At 37.5% G+C, this 16,315-nt stretch overlaps 1 protein-coding gene across 7 annotated transcripts in view; it reads left to right on the top strand.

Moving 5' to 3' along the window:
* The first annotated feature begins 28 nt into the window (after window positions 1-28).
* The window catches only part of RAD51AP1 (RAD51 associated protein 1), a 37,609-nt gene continuing 21,322 nt past the window's right edge, over window positions 29-16,315 (top strand). For 2 of the 7 annotated variants that reach the window (XR_006939395.1, XM_040660783.2), the window contains exons 1-7: window positions 29-109; window positions 1,548-1,597; window positions 2,991-3,129; window positions 3,665-3,774; window positions 4,817-4,960; window positions 6,027-6,176; window positions 7,167-7,289. Coding sequence is in view for 6 of the 7 variants with exons in the window: in XM_040660783.2 (XP_040516717.1) it covers window positions 90-109; window positions 1,548-1,597; window positions 2,991-3,129; window positions 3,665-3,774; window positions 4,817-4,960; window positions 6,027-6,176; window positions 7,167-7,289 (736 nt within the window). In the remaining variant the exon portion in view is untranslated. Of the gene's footprint in view, window positions 110-1,547; window positions 1,598-2,990; window positions 3,130-3,664; window positions 3,775-4,816; window positions 4,961-6,026; window positions 6,177-7,166; window positions 7,290-7,379; window positions 8,724-16,315 lie in introns of those variants that run through there. The other 5 variants (XM_025142489.3, XM_015292421.4, NM_001396432.1 and 2 more) reach the window with 5 other exon arrangements.

Raw genomic sequence — 16,315 nt, 5'->3', positions numbered from 1 at the left:
GCGAATGTGCCATTCCGCTGCCGTCAACAGAGGGGAACAGTGTCGTCAACGGCGCGCGTCTCTCGCGGTGGTTGCCGTTTGCCGCGGCGATGGCGCGGATGGTGAGGAGGTGCGTGACGTAGCTCAGGTCGGGTCTGGACGGGGCGAGGGACGCGAGCGCGTGTTGCGTGGGCCGGTGGCCGCTATGCCTCCCGCTCCTCAGAGCGCGCAGGCGTTGGGAGTGTGCGCTGAATGGCGCCGAGGGATTTTTCTTCGAAAGCCTCCGGCGCGCGCGCTGTATCTGCCCGTCGCTTGCGTGACGTCCACCCCGCTCTCGCCCTCGTTTGTTCTGCTGGACCTGTTCTTGTAGACGAGATCTTTTCTGTGGGCTGCTGCAGAGTGAGGTCTGCGGGCGGCTTGGCAACGTTACTTCGCTGGCTGAAAGCACGGGGCTCTTCCTACAGTAGGAAAACAAATAACCAAACTGTAACACAAAAAGTAGGCAGCAGTGTCGCTTCTGTCCATCAAAGAGCTTGTGCATACAGGTGGTGTCCCTCAGTTGGGCTCTGAGAGGCACGCCTCGTACAAAGGGGCCCTCAGGGTAGCAAAACACCTGTACTGATAGCAGTGTGTCACAGTAAACCATATAAAAGCTGCTTGGAAAACACATCTTGAGCATCTGAAAGTGACCAAGGAATTGAATAAATCTCTGAGTAGGTGTGTGTGTGTAAGGAGAATACCATGCTTCCATAAGGAAAACAACAAAAACACTTCTTTAGGAACTATTCAGGCAAGAAGATGAATGGATTGAGAGCAGTGCTGCAGAGGATTGGGAGTGTTTGTTGGTGAAAAACCCAACATGTGTCAACAGTGTGCAATTCCAGCTCAGAAGGCCAACTGTACCCTGAGCTGCATCAAAAGGGGGGTGACCAGTAGAGCAGGAAAAGTGATTGTTCCCCTGTGCTCTGCACTCATGAGGTCCCATCTGGAAAACCATGTTGATGCTTGGGGCTCCCAACAGGAGAAGGATGAAGAGCTGTTGAAGCAGGTCCAGATGAAGGTCATTAAGATGATCAGGGCTGGAGCACCTCTCCGTAAGGCAGTTTCAGGGTGTTTGGCTTATTCAGCCTGGGGACAACAAGACTCTGGGAAGACCCTATAGCAGCCTTCTAGTACCTAAAGGGAGCTTACAACCAAACTGGTCTCGGGAAGACAAGAGGAAACAGTTTTAAACTTAATGAGGGTAGGTTTAGTTGAATATTAGGAATAAATTCTTCACTACAAGAGCAGGAAGGCACTGAAACAGGTTGCCCAGAGAAGCCAAAGTAGGCTAAATGGGCAGCCTGATCTAGTGGAGGTTTTCCTGCATGCAGAAGCGGGGGGTTGGAACTATCCCTCCCAACCAAGCTATTCTTCTTAGTAACCATATTGAATGCAGTAGTAATAGTTACACATGTATTTGGACGTACATTGCTTTTCTCCTTAAATACGTGATTTAAACCAAATCAAGAATTAGCTAGTAAGGATTCTCAGTATGAAAGGCTTAATACTGTGTTCTTTTACCACAGGAACAGGAAAATTGTTAATTATTCAGAATTTGGGGATTTTGAAGATGGTGGTAAGTGATGTATTTCTGTACATAACTGAAATGCCAAGCACTAACGCCACAACCTAAAGCATCAGCAGAGTGTTCTTCTTTTTCGTGAATTAGTTAAGTGACAAGGTTATTACTGTTTTCAGTGGATGTAAACTGTGCACCTTGTTAAAAATCCTGATTCAACAAGAATATGATTTCTGTAAGCCAGAGCATATCAACAGTTTGGCAGGGATCTGTTGAATGCACTGTCTTTTGATTGCAGGAAAATGCGTTTCTCTGCCTGCCTCAGTTTTCAGAGATCTTCTTCTTCCATGTCTTCCTGATGATCATTTCACAAGGCTACATATTACAATATAAAGGGAGTTATGTATTTGGCTGTGCACAGAACTAACATTTATCATGCAGCTTTGTGTCTTAAAGGATTTTGGATAAGAATTTAGCAATCAAATTTTGAGATATATTAGTAAGAAAAATAGATTGCAGGCTATTTGTTTTCATGGCAGTCCTCCTTTACCTCTAAGTCGTAATGGGTATTGCATCATTTTCCTTTATGAATTTGGTTTAACTTTTTTTTTTTTTCTTTTTCCTGTGCTATTTGTCAGTTTTTGGTATCCATTGAACAGTTTTAAGTGATAGGAAGGGGAAGGAAAAATTAAATGATGTTGAAAGTCCCTTATAAGTCATGTGAGTTAATGCAGAGTCTTAGTTTCATGAGTTTAAATATGGTTTATAACTTTTCTTATTTTTTTTAAATGACCACTTGTAATATTAAAAAAAATATATTTTCTTCTGTCTCTTAGATTTTTTCTCTCAGAAGGGACCATGTATCTGTTCTATGGCATTCAGAAAACATATTTTTGTATTTTTCCTTATTTTGTACTGTGAACTGCATTGTAATTGGTCAGAAGAAAGTTTTCGTACCTTCTAATATTCTCAGAAAACTGGAGAATGTGTTTTGTATTTGGTGAGAGGCAATATGAGAAGGCTAGAAAATAGGAAGCAGTCTACATTTCTTATGAATGGGAGGCATTAATGTAATTAATTTCCAAAACACCAAGACTCTAAAACTACTGAATGACAGTGATTGCTGTTACAATTGTTTATTAGTAAGTATATCAAAAGGTGAAACTTGGAGCTATTGAGGAACTCAGTGCTGAAGCATTAGTCACATATCGTTAATAAAAGTCACCTTTAACACAGATGCATAAGAGGTCTTGTTAAATTTTCATTTATATTGCATTGAAGAACAGTAGATATACACTTGTCTCTTTTTTTAACAGAATTAATTTCAGAAAGGTTGTTTATTTTGTATTTTCAGTATATGATGAAATTAAGTTGAGTGACTTCTTTTTGACCACATAGAGGAGTACGCAGAAGGAAAATTAATTAAAGCTTGTTAATGTCTCCTGCATAGATGAAGACTTTGCATGCATTGCTGCACCTTTGACAAAAAAATCCAGAACACAGCCTAAGGAACCAAAAAAGGAGAATAAGAAGAAGCAAAAAACACAAAAAGAATTTACTTCATCGCAAAAACAGTCACCTATTGGAAGGTAAGAAATACTGAAATGTGGTTAACTATGTTTGCAATACAAACCTGGACTTAAAAAACAGTATTTTTTCTTTTTTTCCTATAGTTTTATGCAGTTGAGAATAAAGACCCAAAAAGTTAAGAATTCGAATGTTAAGAAAGTACTGCTATAAATGAGAAAGTGTGTGGTTTTTTTTTTTTACACTTTATCTTCATTAAAAATACTGCACATTGTATTTTCAAGGACAATCTTTAGTGCATATCTTGGACCTGATATATGATTTTTATGCCTTTTATTTTCCAGAAGTGGAAGTCAAGAGATGGGTGGTGTTTGTCTTGTTTTCTCTTGTAATAATAGTTTTATATATAGCATGCTTTTAATATCAGTAGATACTTTCTTTAAGTCTTTTCAGGAACTAATTCATGGTATGATATTTGATAAAGTACATATTGAAATATTAATTTCTGTAGAAATATTGATATTTAAATCTTAGCAAGTCAGAAATAGTTTAGTAAGTCTTGTCTCATGCTGTTATTTTGCATGTTTGTTTTTTCAGAACATCCTTGGATGATAGTTTCTGTGAAAGGGATTTGAACGTTACCTTGGCCTTGTCCATCAAAGAAAAATCAGCAAATATCCTTGAAGTGCAAAATTCAAAAGAACAAGGTTATTGTACAGTTTGGTGCAATACTTTGTTTATATGTGGTGAACTCAATGTAACTTGTTTTATAAAAAAAAAAAACAGATTGAAAGTCATGTTTTGTTTCAAGATGTCATAATGAGGAAGTGTGAATTTCTAGGTGGTGCCTGTCATCTTATGTTAATATTTTTTTCGTATGAGAAAAATAAATCTATAAGATCTTTTGAATAGGTTGTTTAGAGAGAGATAAAGACTTTATTTTCATTTCTTAATAACTTGTCCTTTTATATTGTCATTTTCAAATATTACTTCTCTATATTTTTAAAATTTTATTTTCTGGATTCCCAAAACAGTAAGAATATTGAATCAGGAGATAGGATACCTACCTGTTTTTCCAACTGCACTGTAGACAGTGAACTTTTAGGTAGATTGTTTTCATACTCTGTCCTTTCAGAAATAGCGTTTAAATTCACATTTAAATACATTTTTCTCATTTTTCTTTCTTGTATTTTCTGCTTTTCAATTATGTGGTGAAAAAGAAAGTGTCTATATTTTAAAATGTGCTTCATGTTGAGGAATTTAAAAGTCCTAACATTGAAAAAAAGGCTACTCTGAATGAAATAGTTACAGATCGCTAAACATTATCTGGAAGAAACAACAGACACAATGTTTTTAGATGATGAGTTTATTTAGTTTTACAAGAAGCAACAGTTAACCTCAATTTCTTAATCTGTCTGGAATATCTAAGCATCAAATAGAGGTATCCAAAACGTTTGCTGTGCCACTGGAAACTTTTTCATATTTCTGATTTTATTTTGGCTTTCTGTCCTTTAGTTAGTTTGATTACAGATAAACACTGATCACATTTACTACCAGAAAGTACAGTTTGATCAGTTAAAAAAGTAAAGTGAGAAAATGTCATAAAAACAGGTACAGATAATATACTTCTCTAATAGTGTACTTCAGAAAAACAAAAATGAATTCAGAGCCTCAAGACTCAAAAACCTGCTTCTCCTTGAGCAGAGTTACTATGAATTTGGATTAATTAGACCACTTTCCGTTTTCTAGGTCAGGTTCTAGATGATGACATACCTAGGAATGGCTGTAGGCAATGGACAGCAGCGAGTAAAGCTTTCTCGCATCAGAAGTTACTGACCATTGACAGTTGTGACAGAGAGCACGTTACTGACTCTGAACCAGTGACTATACCAGGTAAGTTGCCAGTAAACACCCTCTGTTTAGATGTGTATTGAATGTGATCACTTACACTTAGGTTGTATGTTCACTGAAACGCATACTCCTCTTTGTTCATCTTTCCTTCCTCTTTACTAAAACATTTTAATATTAGTGATATCTGAAGTGCACTTTGACACTAAATCTATATACTGGGCCTTATTTATACACATTCTTTAAACTGGCAAAAAATCATCCTACTTCTCTGTATATGCTGCAGTATGTCAGAAAATCATTTTTCTACCCACACTTTCTGGGGAAAAATGGTCTCTTGAAAGAGCCTCTGATCATTTTGCAGTTGTATTCCAGAGAAATATCACGTTAGTTTTTTCAGTGTTGACTTTAACTAAGCTTATTAAAGAAGAAAGTAGGCTTCCTTCTTTCCATTATCAACTCTCAGAAAACCTTGCTGCATCTGGTTGTAGATCAGTATGATTCTGGTAGGATCTGATTATTGAATGTCTGTAGTTCTCTCTCTCTCTTATTCCCCAGTGGTTGACATGTCTCTATCCAGTCTTTATCCATTACAGAAGGCTTACTGGAAAATATTTCTAAAATTATCAGTTAAATAAAATATTTGGAGAATAGTCCAGATATTCCTGCTTGGAAGTTATTCCTAAGATTTGCTAGTGTATTTTTAAAAGTTTATTTAAGTAATAAATGTGTAAAATCTTTCCTGCAGCTGAAATTTGACATATTTTTCGTCCTCAAATATTTGTGAACAAAATTATGTGAAGATCAGAAGCTCTGATAGATTTTACCTTTTTCATCTAGCACATGGGGATTTTTTTAAAATGATAATTAAAAAACTATTAAATGCATTTTATACCAATGTTGAAATAGTGAAATACAGGGAGAGAAATCTGTAAATGCAGAATGTTTTATGATAGCTATTTCCTTCACATTTCATCATGTAAATATATTTTACTGTATTTTTAATATACCCTGATTCTTTACATTCAGCATGAGATTAGAAGACTCTAGCTATAATAATAGTAAATTCTATTTCCTCTAAAGAGGTTGAGATCCTTTTTCCTTGCCATAGATGAGGAATCAGAAGAAGATTCAGATTATAGAGAAGGTAATGATGAAGACTGTGCTATGGAAAAGATGAAAATCAATGGAATGAAAAAGAAAATAAAGAGGCAGACTAGAAAAGAAAAGAAGACTCCTAAATCTGAGAATAATACTACTGGTAAGTTTCTACTATGAATTTGAAATACACTTCTTTTAGTATAAAGGTTCCTTTTGTTTTAATATGTATCCTTCACAATAAGTATTTAATGATTTTTTGTTTTTATATTTATAATCATTTTTCTTATTTAAAAACAAAGTATCTTAAAAGAGACCTGCAGTGGCAGATAAATTAGGCTGACAAACTGACTCTACAGAGCTAAGGGAAATGGAGATGACTAAAAATCTGAAAGAATAAAAGGTTTAAAATAAATAAACACTGCTTACAATAAAAACACACAAAACTGAATAGATGGAGTTCATTTCTTTTAAAAAAAAAAACATTTAAGAAAAGGATAAATAGTATTTAGTGATACGAGGACTTAAATACATATATACAATTTCAGAGCCTATTGCAGATGTATGTAATTGCACATGTAAGTCTTTAATCCAAGGACAGCCAAACAATGCTAATGCTAAAAACTGTTAGGAGAAAATGTTAAATATTCATGTCCTTCAAACTTAAACTTTTCTCTGTATTGCTAACACAATTTAGTTCTACCTAAATAGCATAAGAAAATTATTACTGTCATTATCTGACTTGATAATGTGTTTCAATTTCAGGCATGAATTTACATAATTTAGTTTACATTTAGTTTTAATTGTGACAAGGAATGGTATGTTCTATATAGCTGACAGAAGAACCTTCCCTCTTAGCAATTCAGTATCTGGAATACCTTTAACAAGAAATAGCTGCAGTGCTTATTAACAAACCAGGATTGAAATTCCAGAGTATAATAAGTGTAACTGTTTAAATATAACTTTTAAAATATATATTGTTTAGAATCTTCCTAAAGATTGGAAGACACGATTGTCTATTAAAATACATGTTCATTTCACTCAATTCAGAGAGGTCTTGCAATAATGGGATCTATCATCTTGTGTAGTGTAATGATTTCTCAGTAAAAGCGTCTTTCCAAGCTTTTATTTTTATCTGTATTTTCTCCTCCAGAAGTAATGGAACTAAAATCTGAGCAGACACAAAAGATGATGTCCACATCTTCAGAACCAGTTGGAAGGCCTTTATATACATCAAGTCCCGTAACAAACAAGAAGCCCAAATGGGTACCACCAGGTACATTAGAGTTTGTAACATACAGATTTGTTGGCTTAAGTTTTTAGAAATGCCTCCTAAAAGCATGCAGACAAATAAACTGTATTTCAGAACAACTACTGCCCTCCAGAGCATAGATCAAATCGTAAGCAAGAGATTGTATTGTGTCCCCTCCTCTCTTACGAAGAGTTTTCTTTAGCTCTGGCTTGTGCTGTGTTGTTTTGTTTAATATTAGAAATGTGTTGGAGTGTTTTAACTGCTTTAGTAAAATTAATAGTTAGAAGTTCTAACGTTTTAGGATGTTTAAGCATACTGCTGCTGACTTCTTATTCTTACTTTGGTTTTCGTTCATATTCCTTTTCTGCATGCACTTATTTCCTCTCACTCCTTTCTCTAAGACATTCTTTTCTCACTTGACATTATGTTCCATTGTATGATTGCCTGCGAAGCACCTGAAAATGCACGGTAGACTAGGCACAACTTTTCTGTGCCTGTCCAATGCTATGTGGTGTTATTGCTCTGATGAGTTGCTGGTTATTTGTGTGCTATGCCTGCTACTTTGGCTCCCAAATGGATTGATTCCTCGTGAACATGCTAATTTTCTTGTACTTTTATGGTATGTTGTTCAGTTCTCTTTGCAGTGTGTTTAGAATACCTTTTTTTGCTCTGCTTTGAAAGCTATGAAGTGATTAGATTTATATGATTTTTTTTCTCCATGTTCATAAAACTTTTTGTTTTAAAATTAATTTCAGCTGCAACAGGAGCAAGTAACAACTTTATGAAATGTGCTTCAGTTAAATCACCTACTCAGTGTCTTAGGCTTGGCCTTTCCAGACTAGCAAGAGTCAAACCACTGCATCCCAATGCCACCAGCGGATAGGTGGTCAGTGACAAGGTGCCATGTGAAGGACTGTATTCAGAAAAGACTTGGGAATACATTTTGTGTATAAATAGAGGGTAGAAAACCACTGGGCAACAAAAGCTTCACGACATCGTTGGTTTTCTAGGATAGTTGTTTAGGTACATTTCTAATATTACAGAGTTTTATTCTGTAAAATGCTAGGCATCCTTAAGTGCTACTTTATTACTACTACTATATTATTTAATCAAGTTGACATCTGGGTCACCAGCTCATTATGAGTTATACTCGAAGATACAGGTTTATAATCTAATTCTCTGCTATGTGAACTCAACATTAAAATAGTCTAACCAGCACTATGTCAATTATGGAATTCACTATCTCAAATAGATTTTTTAATACAAGTGAAAGTGATGTTTAAAAAATATTTCTTGGAAGACTTAAGTCATCACTTTTATTTCCTCTTCACTTTCAGAATTTGTTACTGTTTGCATATCTTAAATGTGTTTTTAATTGCTTTTTAAACGTATTTTAGGTAGAAATTGTATTTAAAATGTATTTTGAAAAAAGTAAAATAAAATATATAGTCTAATGAATCTTAGTAATTGATTTTATTAATTTTGAAGTTAACTTCCAAATTTTGTCTACAGCCCTGCAAATATGGGGATAACTGATTGGAAGTCAATAACATTAGTTAGGCTCAGACAATGAAGATTTTGGCTTGGACTCCTTAGTCTTTGTTGAAAACCATGATGTCCTCTGTGCATGTGGGATTTATAAAACTTGAAGTGATTGGTACTGAGTCATGAGACTGAGTTTTTAGACAGTTTTCCATGTAAGCATATTATGCCAGATGCTACAATTGGCTCTGTATTAATTGAAGGATTTTGTCGTGAACAAGTGATTTGCATTCACATAGCTCATGGTATCTGATTGCTTAACATACACAATAGTGTTAAACGAATGCATGATCCTATTGCTTAAAGTAGTTATGCAGGCAAAAGCATGGTATTACCTAAGGTAAATATATATATATATATGGTATGACTAATTTTTAACTGCATAGTATATACATGATAAGACAACATACTAATAAATACATGCATATTAAACTCATTTTATTCAGATGGAATCACAAAGCCCTGAGTAAAGTGGGGCCTAGTGAACTGGGCTAAGTAAGTTTAGGGAAGGCACATGCCTTCTGTCTCTAGTACCTGTCCGCCTCATTTATGTATTATCTTAGCTTGCTAAAATGACACATGAAAAAACACCTTTACAGCAAATTGCCAGCTGATGTACTTGAAACTGCTTCCAAACAAAGGTGAAACAGAAGTACCCAAAGGAAAAGATAAGTGTCTAAGAATAACACTTGTGATAACTAGGTCGATGTTGTGTTATTCCTCTCCTTGATTCCCATTTTTTGTGCTTACTTAACTAGATCTCTTCTGAGATGTATGCTGGTTAAGCAGCTGTAGCAGAACAGGAAGGAAGCACAGAGACCCTTGGGCCTTAGGGTGACTCAATGCGTCATTCCAATCCACTACCTACCATTTATGCATCAGTCATTTTCTTTCTACTTTGGGTGCTCATGCTCTACAGTCCCGTACAGCGTCACAGTCACCTGGTCTCTTTCTACTGAAATAAGTCTGTCAAGAATTATTTTGCTTTTCTATTTATTTTTCAGAATAAGTACACATTTCATGAGGTTAGACCTTTTCTTGCTATAGGGAAATTTACATAATGATGATAAGTGTTTTCTCAATGTGAAGCTTTTGGAAAATTCCTGCAATTGGTAGACTTAGTAAGCCCTATTTTCTCTGACTTTCCATTCATCCCTTTTTTTTTCACAAAACATACATTTGAAATTTGTCACACTCTGGTCTCAGTCTTGGCATCATCTTATTTTCAAAAATTACATTACTGTCAAAATCGCTAAATCAAAATTCCACATAGGCAATTAGAAAAAAAAAAATCCTTTGAAAGGCTCTTGATTGTATCTTTCAGTGCCACTCTATCCAACCTGAAGAAACCAGGTCCTGCCAGTAGATGGGGTTATTTACATAAAAGGTTATTAAAGGGAATGCTTGGAAGTGACCATATTAATTGCAATTGTTACAATGATATTTGTAAACCATGCTACATAGGTATGTCCGTGCATCATTTCTCCAGTTGTTGCACAGTGGTGAGTTGTGGAATGCACTTGATTTGAATCTCTGAAACTGTCAAAAAGATAATGTGTCTCTTAGCAAGTCAGAGTTCACAGTCTGCAAATACTTGTTCTTTTAGAACTGCATCGTGTTATTAAAAAAGTAATAACAAAATTGTTAAAGAAGAAATATTATTACATGTAAACTTTGCTGCCAACTCCTTCAAAGTCAAAGCTGTCTTGAGTAGATAGTCTGTCTGATCTAGAGATCGCCTCTTGCTTCAGAACAACAGTCTTTTTTAGGTGTTGTTTGTTACTCTGGATATACCGTATTCCTAAAGATGGATTCAGCAGTACAATCTGTGAAATGGAATCAACATAAGTGAACTGTCTTTGCATTACTGTCTGCAATTCTTGTGGTTATGAATCATGGGAATGCATGTTGGTCATACAGAACAAGGTTGTGTCACAGAAAAACTGCAGAATTCCACCAGTCTGGAAACACCATGCTCCACATCTGATACTCTAAGTCTTGGTCCAGAACAAGAGCAGAAAAAAAAAAATTGAGAATGCCTACAATTCAAGAATAAATGTGTGAAATTGCCTTGAGTATTTGTAAAGAATATTAAAAAGATTGGTATTTCTGCATTAAGATCTGTGAGCAACAACATGGCAATTAATATTGATGCTTCAGCAGAGCAGTTCTTAAGTACTGGTTTAGCAGTACCTTTTAGTACTTCAGTCATTCTGAAAGGACTTGTATTTATTTCCATGAAAGCTGCAACAGATACAAAGAGCAAAATGATACTATTTGCTAGAGCCAATTCTTAGCTACAAAACACTACTTTCCAGCATAGCCATCACCATTGGTTATGTGTTTTTGCTGGTGATAAACAACAGCCTGCATGCGAGACTCCTGAAAATTGCACCAGTGAAGGTGAACTGCTGTCACCATTGCTGAAACACATCACCCACCACCTTACTGTACTAACATCCACTGCTTGGTCTCCAAAAAACATTCAGCAAGCATCAATGAATGTCAATGGATACAATTCTTTTTGCATGGAGGAATTCAGTGACACACTTTTACCAATCTGGTGGCATTCTATGATGGAGTGACAGAATCGATGGACAAAGGGAGGGCAGCAGATGTCATCTCCCCAGGTGTCTGCAAGTCCTTTGACGTGGTCCCACACCACATCCTTAACTCTAAATTGGAGAAATATGGGTTTGAAGGGTGGACTGTTTGGTTGGATGGTTGCAACCAGAGGGTTGTAGTAAATGGCTCTATTTTCAGGTTGAGTCCAATGACGAGTGGTGTCCCACAGGGGTCCATCTTGGGACTGATACTCTTTAACATCTTTATCAATCGCATATGTGATGGGATCAAGTGCACTCTCAGCAGGTTTGCAGACAACACCAAGCAGAGTGGTGCAGTTGCTGTAACAGAAGGAAAGGATGACATCCAAAGGGACCTTGACAAACTCAAAAGATGTATACAAACTGGGAGCAGAGCTGTTTGAGAGTAGCCCTGCTGAGAAGGGCTCGGGGGTCCTAGTGGATGAAGAACTTAACACAAGTCATCAGTGTGCACTTGCAGTCCAGAAGGCCAACTGTATCCTGGATTGTATCAAAAGAGTGGTGACCAACAGAGTGAAGAAATTGATTGTCCCTCTCTACTCTGCCCTTGTAGGCCCCACCTGCAGTCATGCATCTAGTTCTGGGGCCCCCAGCTTAAGAAAGATGTGGAGCTGTTAAGAGTGGGCCCAGAGGAGGGCCACAAAGATGGTCAAAGCGCTGGAGCACCTCTCCTATGAAAACAGGCTGAGGGAGCTTGGCTAGATCAGTCTGGAGAAAGTTCTAGGGAGACTTCATTGCACCCTTCCAGTATTTAAAGGGATGTTATAAACATGAAGGAAATCAACTTTTTACAAGGGTAGGTAGTGATAGGACAAGGAACAATGGGTTTAAACTAAAGGAGGGGAGATTTAGATTAGATACCCGGAAGTTTTTTCACTCAGAGCATGGTGAGGTGCTGGAACAGGCTGCCCACAAAGGCTGTGGATGCCCTGTTCCTTGAGGTGCCCATGGCTAGGCTGGATGGGGCCCCAAGAAACCTTGATCTAGTACTTGATCTAGAGACCTTGATCTAGTTGGCAACCTTGCCCATGGCAGAGTGGTTGGAACTAGATTATATTTGAGATCCCTTCTGACTCAAGCCATTCTATGATTCATACACACTTGTATGTCAGACTTCCCCCACTGCTGCCATCTGTGACATGGCAACAGAGTTTGACAGAATATTGCCGGAAAGCTTCAACCTCTACTGTCATATCACCATCTGACTCTGATGTCGTGGTCCAACATAATAAAACAGAAGATATTACTTTTGGAGTAGCTCTCATGCATTAAGGTTTAGAATTTAGAGTTGATGTTCTTAATAAAATAGAGTATTTAAAGGAACATACTTAAACAGAATAGAAAGCAAGAGCAGCGCTTGGTCTTCCTGATTTGGAAGAACATCAAACGATGCTGAACAGGCTTGCAGCAAACACGGGTATTGGGCTATTCTAGCACCAGAATGAAATCTAAGCTTTTAGATCTGGCTTTCTCATTTAAGTTCATTGATTTATCCTTGCTTAAGTATTCTACTGCTTATTCTACTCTCATTATCTGTAGAGAACTAGCATTTGTTTTCTGTAGCAGTTTTGCTCACTAATGAGTTTAAAAGAGTGCTAAGTACTTTGTCATTGTATTTATGAGGCCTGCATGTTGCACTGAATTTGAATTTCTTTGTGTTGTACAGAGAACAGCTAAGATAATGTAATTATTTCTTTGGTGTTGAAATACTATGCTGAGGACAAGGAGCTAGATTCAATTACTCCTGTCCTGACAGAGGCTTGTCTGAATCTTCTGGAGTGGTGGTGATTTCCTAACTTCCTGGAGTGATCTGTTCCAGAACTTGAATCTAGCATAGCACATTATTATACAGCTTTCTAATAGAGGTAATGTGATGAGAAATTTGAGCGATTAATTTATCTTGTAGTCTTGTTATAGTTTTCTATAACTCTACTGTAAGCTGTAAGCTGATCTATTCAGACATAGTAGAGTTGGAATCAAAGCCTTCTGTTGATGTCTGGGGTAATTGCTAGAGATGACTTGGACTTTAAACTTATATTAAAGGTACAGCATTTTTCACACGTGAAAAAAAAGGTACAAAAGCAGAGTGTACATGATATGCAAGGCATCCATTCCACAGAGCTTCCCTAGGCAACGTGAGGTGTTGGCAGCATCAAGGGATCTTGACATGATGATTCTAAGAGAAATGGCATGGGGGCTGGAACAGAGTGAAGACACTACAGCCAGGCTTTGTGACAACAGCACTGAGATGGAAACTTGATGGTACTACGTAACTGATAAGCTGCATATTTGCTCTCCTGAGCCAATAGTCTGTCATTTTTTGACAAAATACCATCCTTTGGGTGAACTTTGCTAATTGTAATCTCAGTATAATATGAAACCACACCTCCATTGCAAAAACTATGCACCTCCAAGGTGTGACCTCTCCTCACCGAGCCTACGCAATTATTTTGTCTATACCTTTAAAAACAAGATGAGAGAATTTTACATCAATAAAAACAAAGGCACATATGACTACAGTCATACCTGAAAAATAAAGAAAATATTATAAAAAAGGCTTAAGAGAGCAAGAAAGTCAGGGAAGATTCAATCAGATGTCTGACATGAACCACCTCTGACTTCTGCAATCAGAGTGCTGAGCCCCTCTTCCCACTTATAGGGACACATATTGGGTAGTATTTGCACGCTTGGTTATACTGATTCCCCAGGAAACTTAGAAATCTCTATAGAGATATTCCATAATTTAGCACATTTGTAGTCAGACAGTGTATTTATCACCATCAATCCAAAAGAACCTGAAATCTGTTGCCTTAATAAACTGCACTCTTCACTAATCTGGCCATGAGAGTTCTCAGTTTGGGCATGCTCAAACTCATTTAGAGTGGGAACTGATTTGAATGCTGCTAGAATAATTAGTCAGTGTGCTATTTGTGAATCTATAATCATGGTGGTTCATATATTGAATGCAACCAGACATACAGCATCAAATTGGGCATCACTCAGAATTGAAATTCAGCTGCCAGTCTCTCTGATATCTGAGAACAAGACAGAATGCAAAGGGGCTTATTTTTTTCTGCAAAATCATGTTGCCCTTTAACGTGACAACATGTTGTCAACATTGTTTGAAATGCAGTGTAATTCCTTCTACTCAAAATGTTAACAAACAAAATTGTTGTGCTAGGACAGTATTATCAGTCTGATCTTTTCCCTTATGTTTCTCTATCCTCTACATGTGTGGGAAGCAGCATTTAAAAATATCACACTACCGTAGCTGAAAAAATAGCATCACTGACAAGCAATTCTTAGTGAGCAATCATTTGCATTCCCTTAGAGGAAAAGTATTTAGCTACCACTAAATATGTAGTTGGATGCATGTGTTACTAGCATTATCTGTAATCCACGCCTTTGCAGAGAATTCCCTTAATGGCTTCAATGACTTTTTGCTTGCAAATATTTGGAGATTACACCATGTTGGGCAGAAGTGTTAATCTGCTTTAAAGTAGGAAGTTTTTTTGCAGAGAAATCTGGATAGGCAAGATCAATGGGCCATATCAACAAGGATATGACGTTGAACAAAGCTAAGTGCTGAGTGCTACACTGGAATCACAACAGCCCCAGTAGTGGTATAGGCTCAGGGGAGAATGGCTGGAAAGCTGCTCAGCAGAAAAGCACCTGGGAATGCTGGTCAGCAGCCAGCTGAACATGAGCCAGCAGTGTGCCCAGGTGGTCAAGGCCAGTGGCATCAGGCCTGAAACAAAAATAGTGTGGCCAGCTGGACTAGGGAAGTGATTGTCTCTCTGTATTCAGCACTGGGGAGACTGTACCTTGTGTATTGTGCTCTGTTTTAAGCCCCTCACTACGTCTGAGTTGCTGGAATGTGTTTGGAGAAAAGCGACAAAACTGGTGAAGGGACTAGAAAACAGAATATGTGAGGAGTGACTGAGAGCACTGGAGTTATTTAGTTTGGAGAAAAAGTAGGCTGAGGATAGACCTCATCACTCTCTACAATTACCTGAAAGGAGGTTGTGCTAAGGAGGGTGTTGGTCACTTTTCTTAGGTGACAACAGTCTTGCTGGGCAGCATATTCCCATGTCTTACCACACTCACGACGACGTATTTCTTTCTAACATCTAGTCTAAATCTACCCTCTTCCAGTTTACAACCATTTTCCTTCATCCTGTCACTACATGCCCTTATAAAATGTCCCTCCCCAGCTTTCCTGTGGGCCCCCTTCAGGTATTGGAAGGCCACTATAAGCCTTCTTTTCTCTAGGCTGAAGAGCCCCAGCTCTCTCAGCCTGTCTTCAGAGGAGAGGTGCTCCAGCCTTCTGATCATCTTTGTGCCCCTCCTCTGGACCTGCTCCAACAGCTCCATCACTTCCAGTGTCTCAGCTTTCTTTTACCCAACATATCAGTGCAAACCACAAAGCTGAAAAAAAAAAAAAAAAAAAAAAGCTACCACTTCCTGTGATCCTCTATGCAGAAATCTGCTCTTCACTTTTGAAAAAAATTAGAGCACAGTTTCAAATAACTGTTGGTCTGTCTCCATTCATATGTGACACTTCTCTTGTGAAGCCAAGAAACCGTGAAAAAACAGATCTTATTCGAATTAACACTCTTTCTGCTGCTACTTTTCAGTCCTCACCCAATATTCAGAATGTTTGTGTACATCATAAGTTTTCAGGTTGGTACAGAATTAACTGCTAAGAATTATTCACAAACCTTTGAGACAGTGGGATCCTAGGAATAGAAGGTATTAATTATTCTGTGCTTAAAGCTCCCAGCAAGAGGCTGCACCTTGCTGAGATGTTCCTGTGCTCCCAGTTTAAATGTCAGATAATAATGCCAGTGTCAAATCACAGAAGAGTTGCTACCTACAGTGTAGTTCCATAGACCTGGTAAG

This window comes from Gallus gallus, chromosome 1 (assembly GCF_016699485.2).
Source record: "Gallus gallus isolate bGalGal1 chromosome 1, bGalGal1.mat.broiler.GRCg7b, whole genome shotgun sequence".
Lineage (NCBI taxonomy): Eukaryota > Metazoa > Chordata > Aves > Galliformes > Phasianidae > Gallus > Gallus gallus.
Note: the sequence above shows the minus strand (reverse complement) of the source record. Positions and strands in the feature narration are given on the sequence as shown.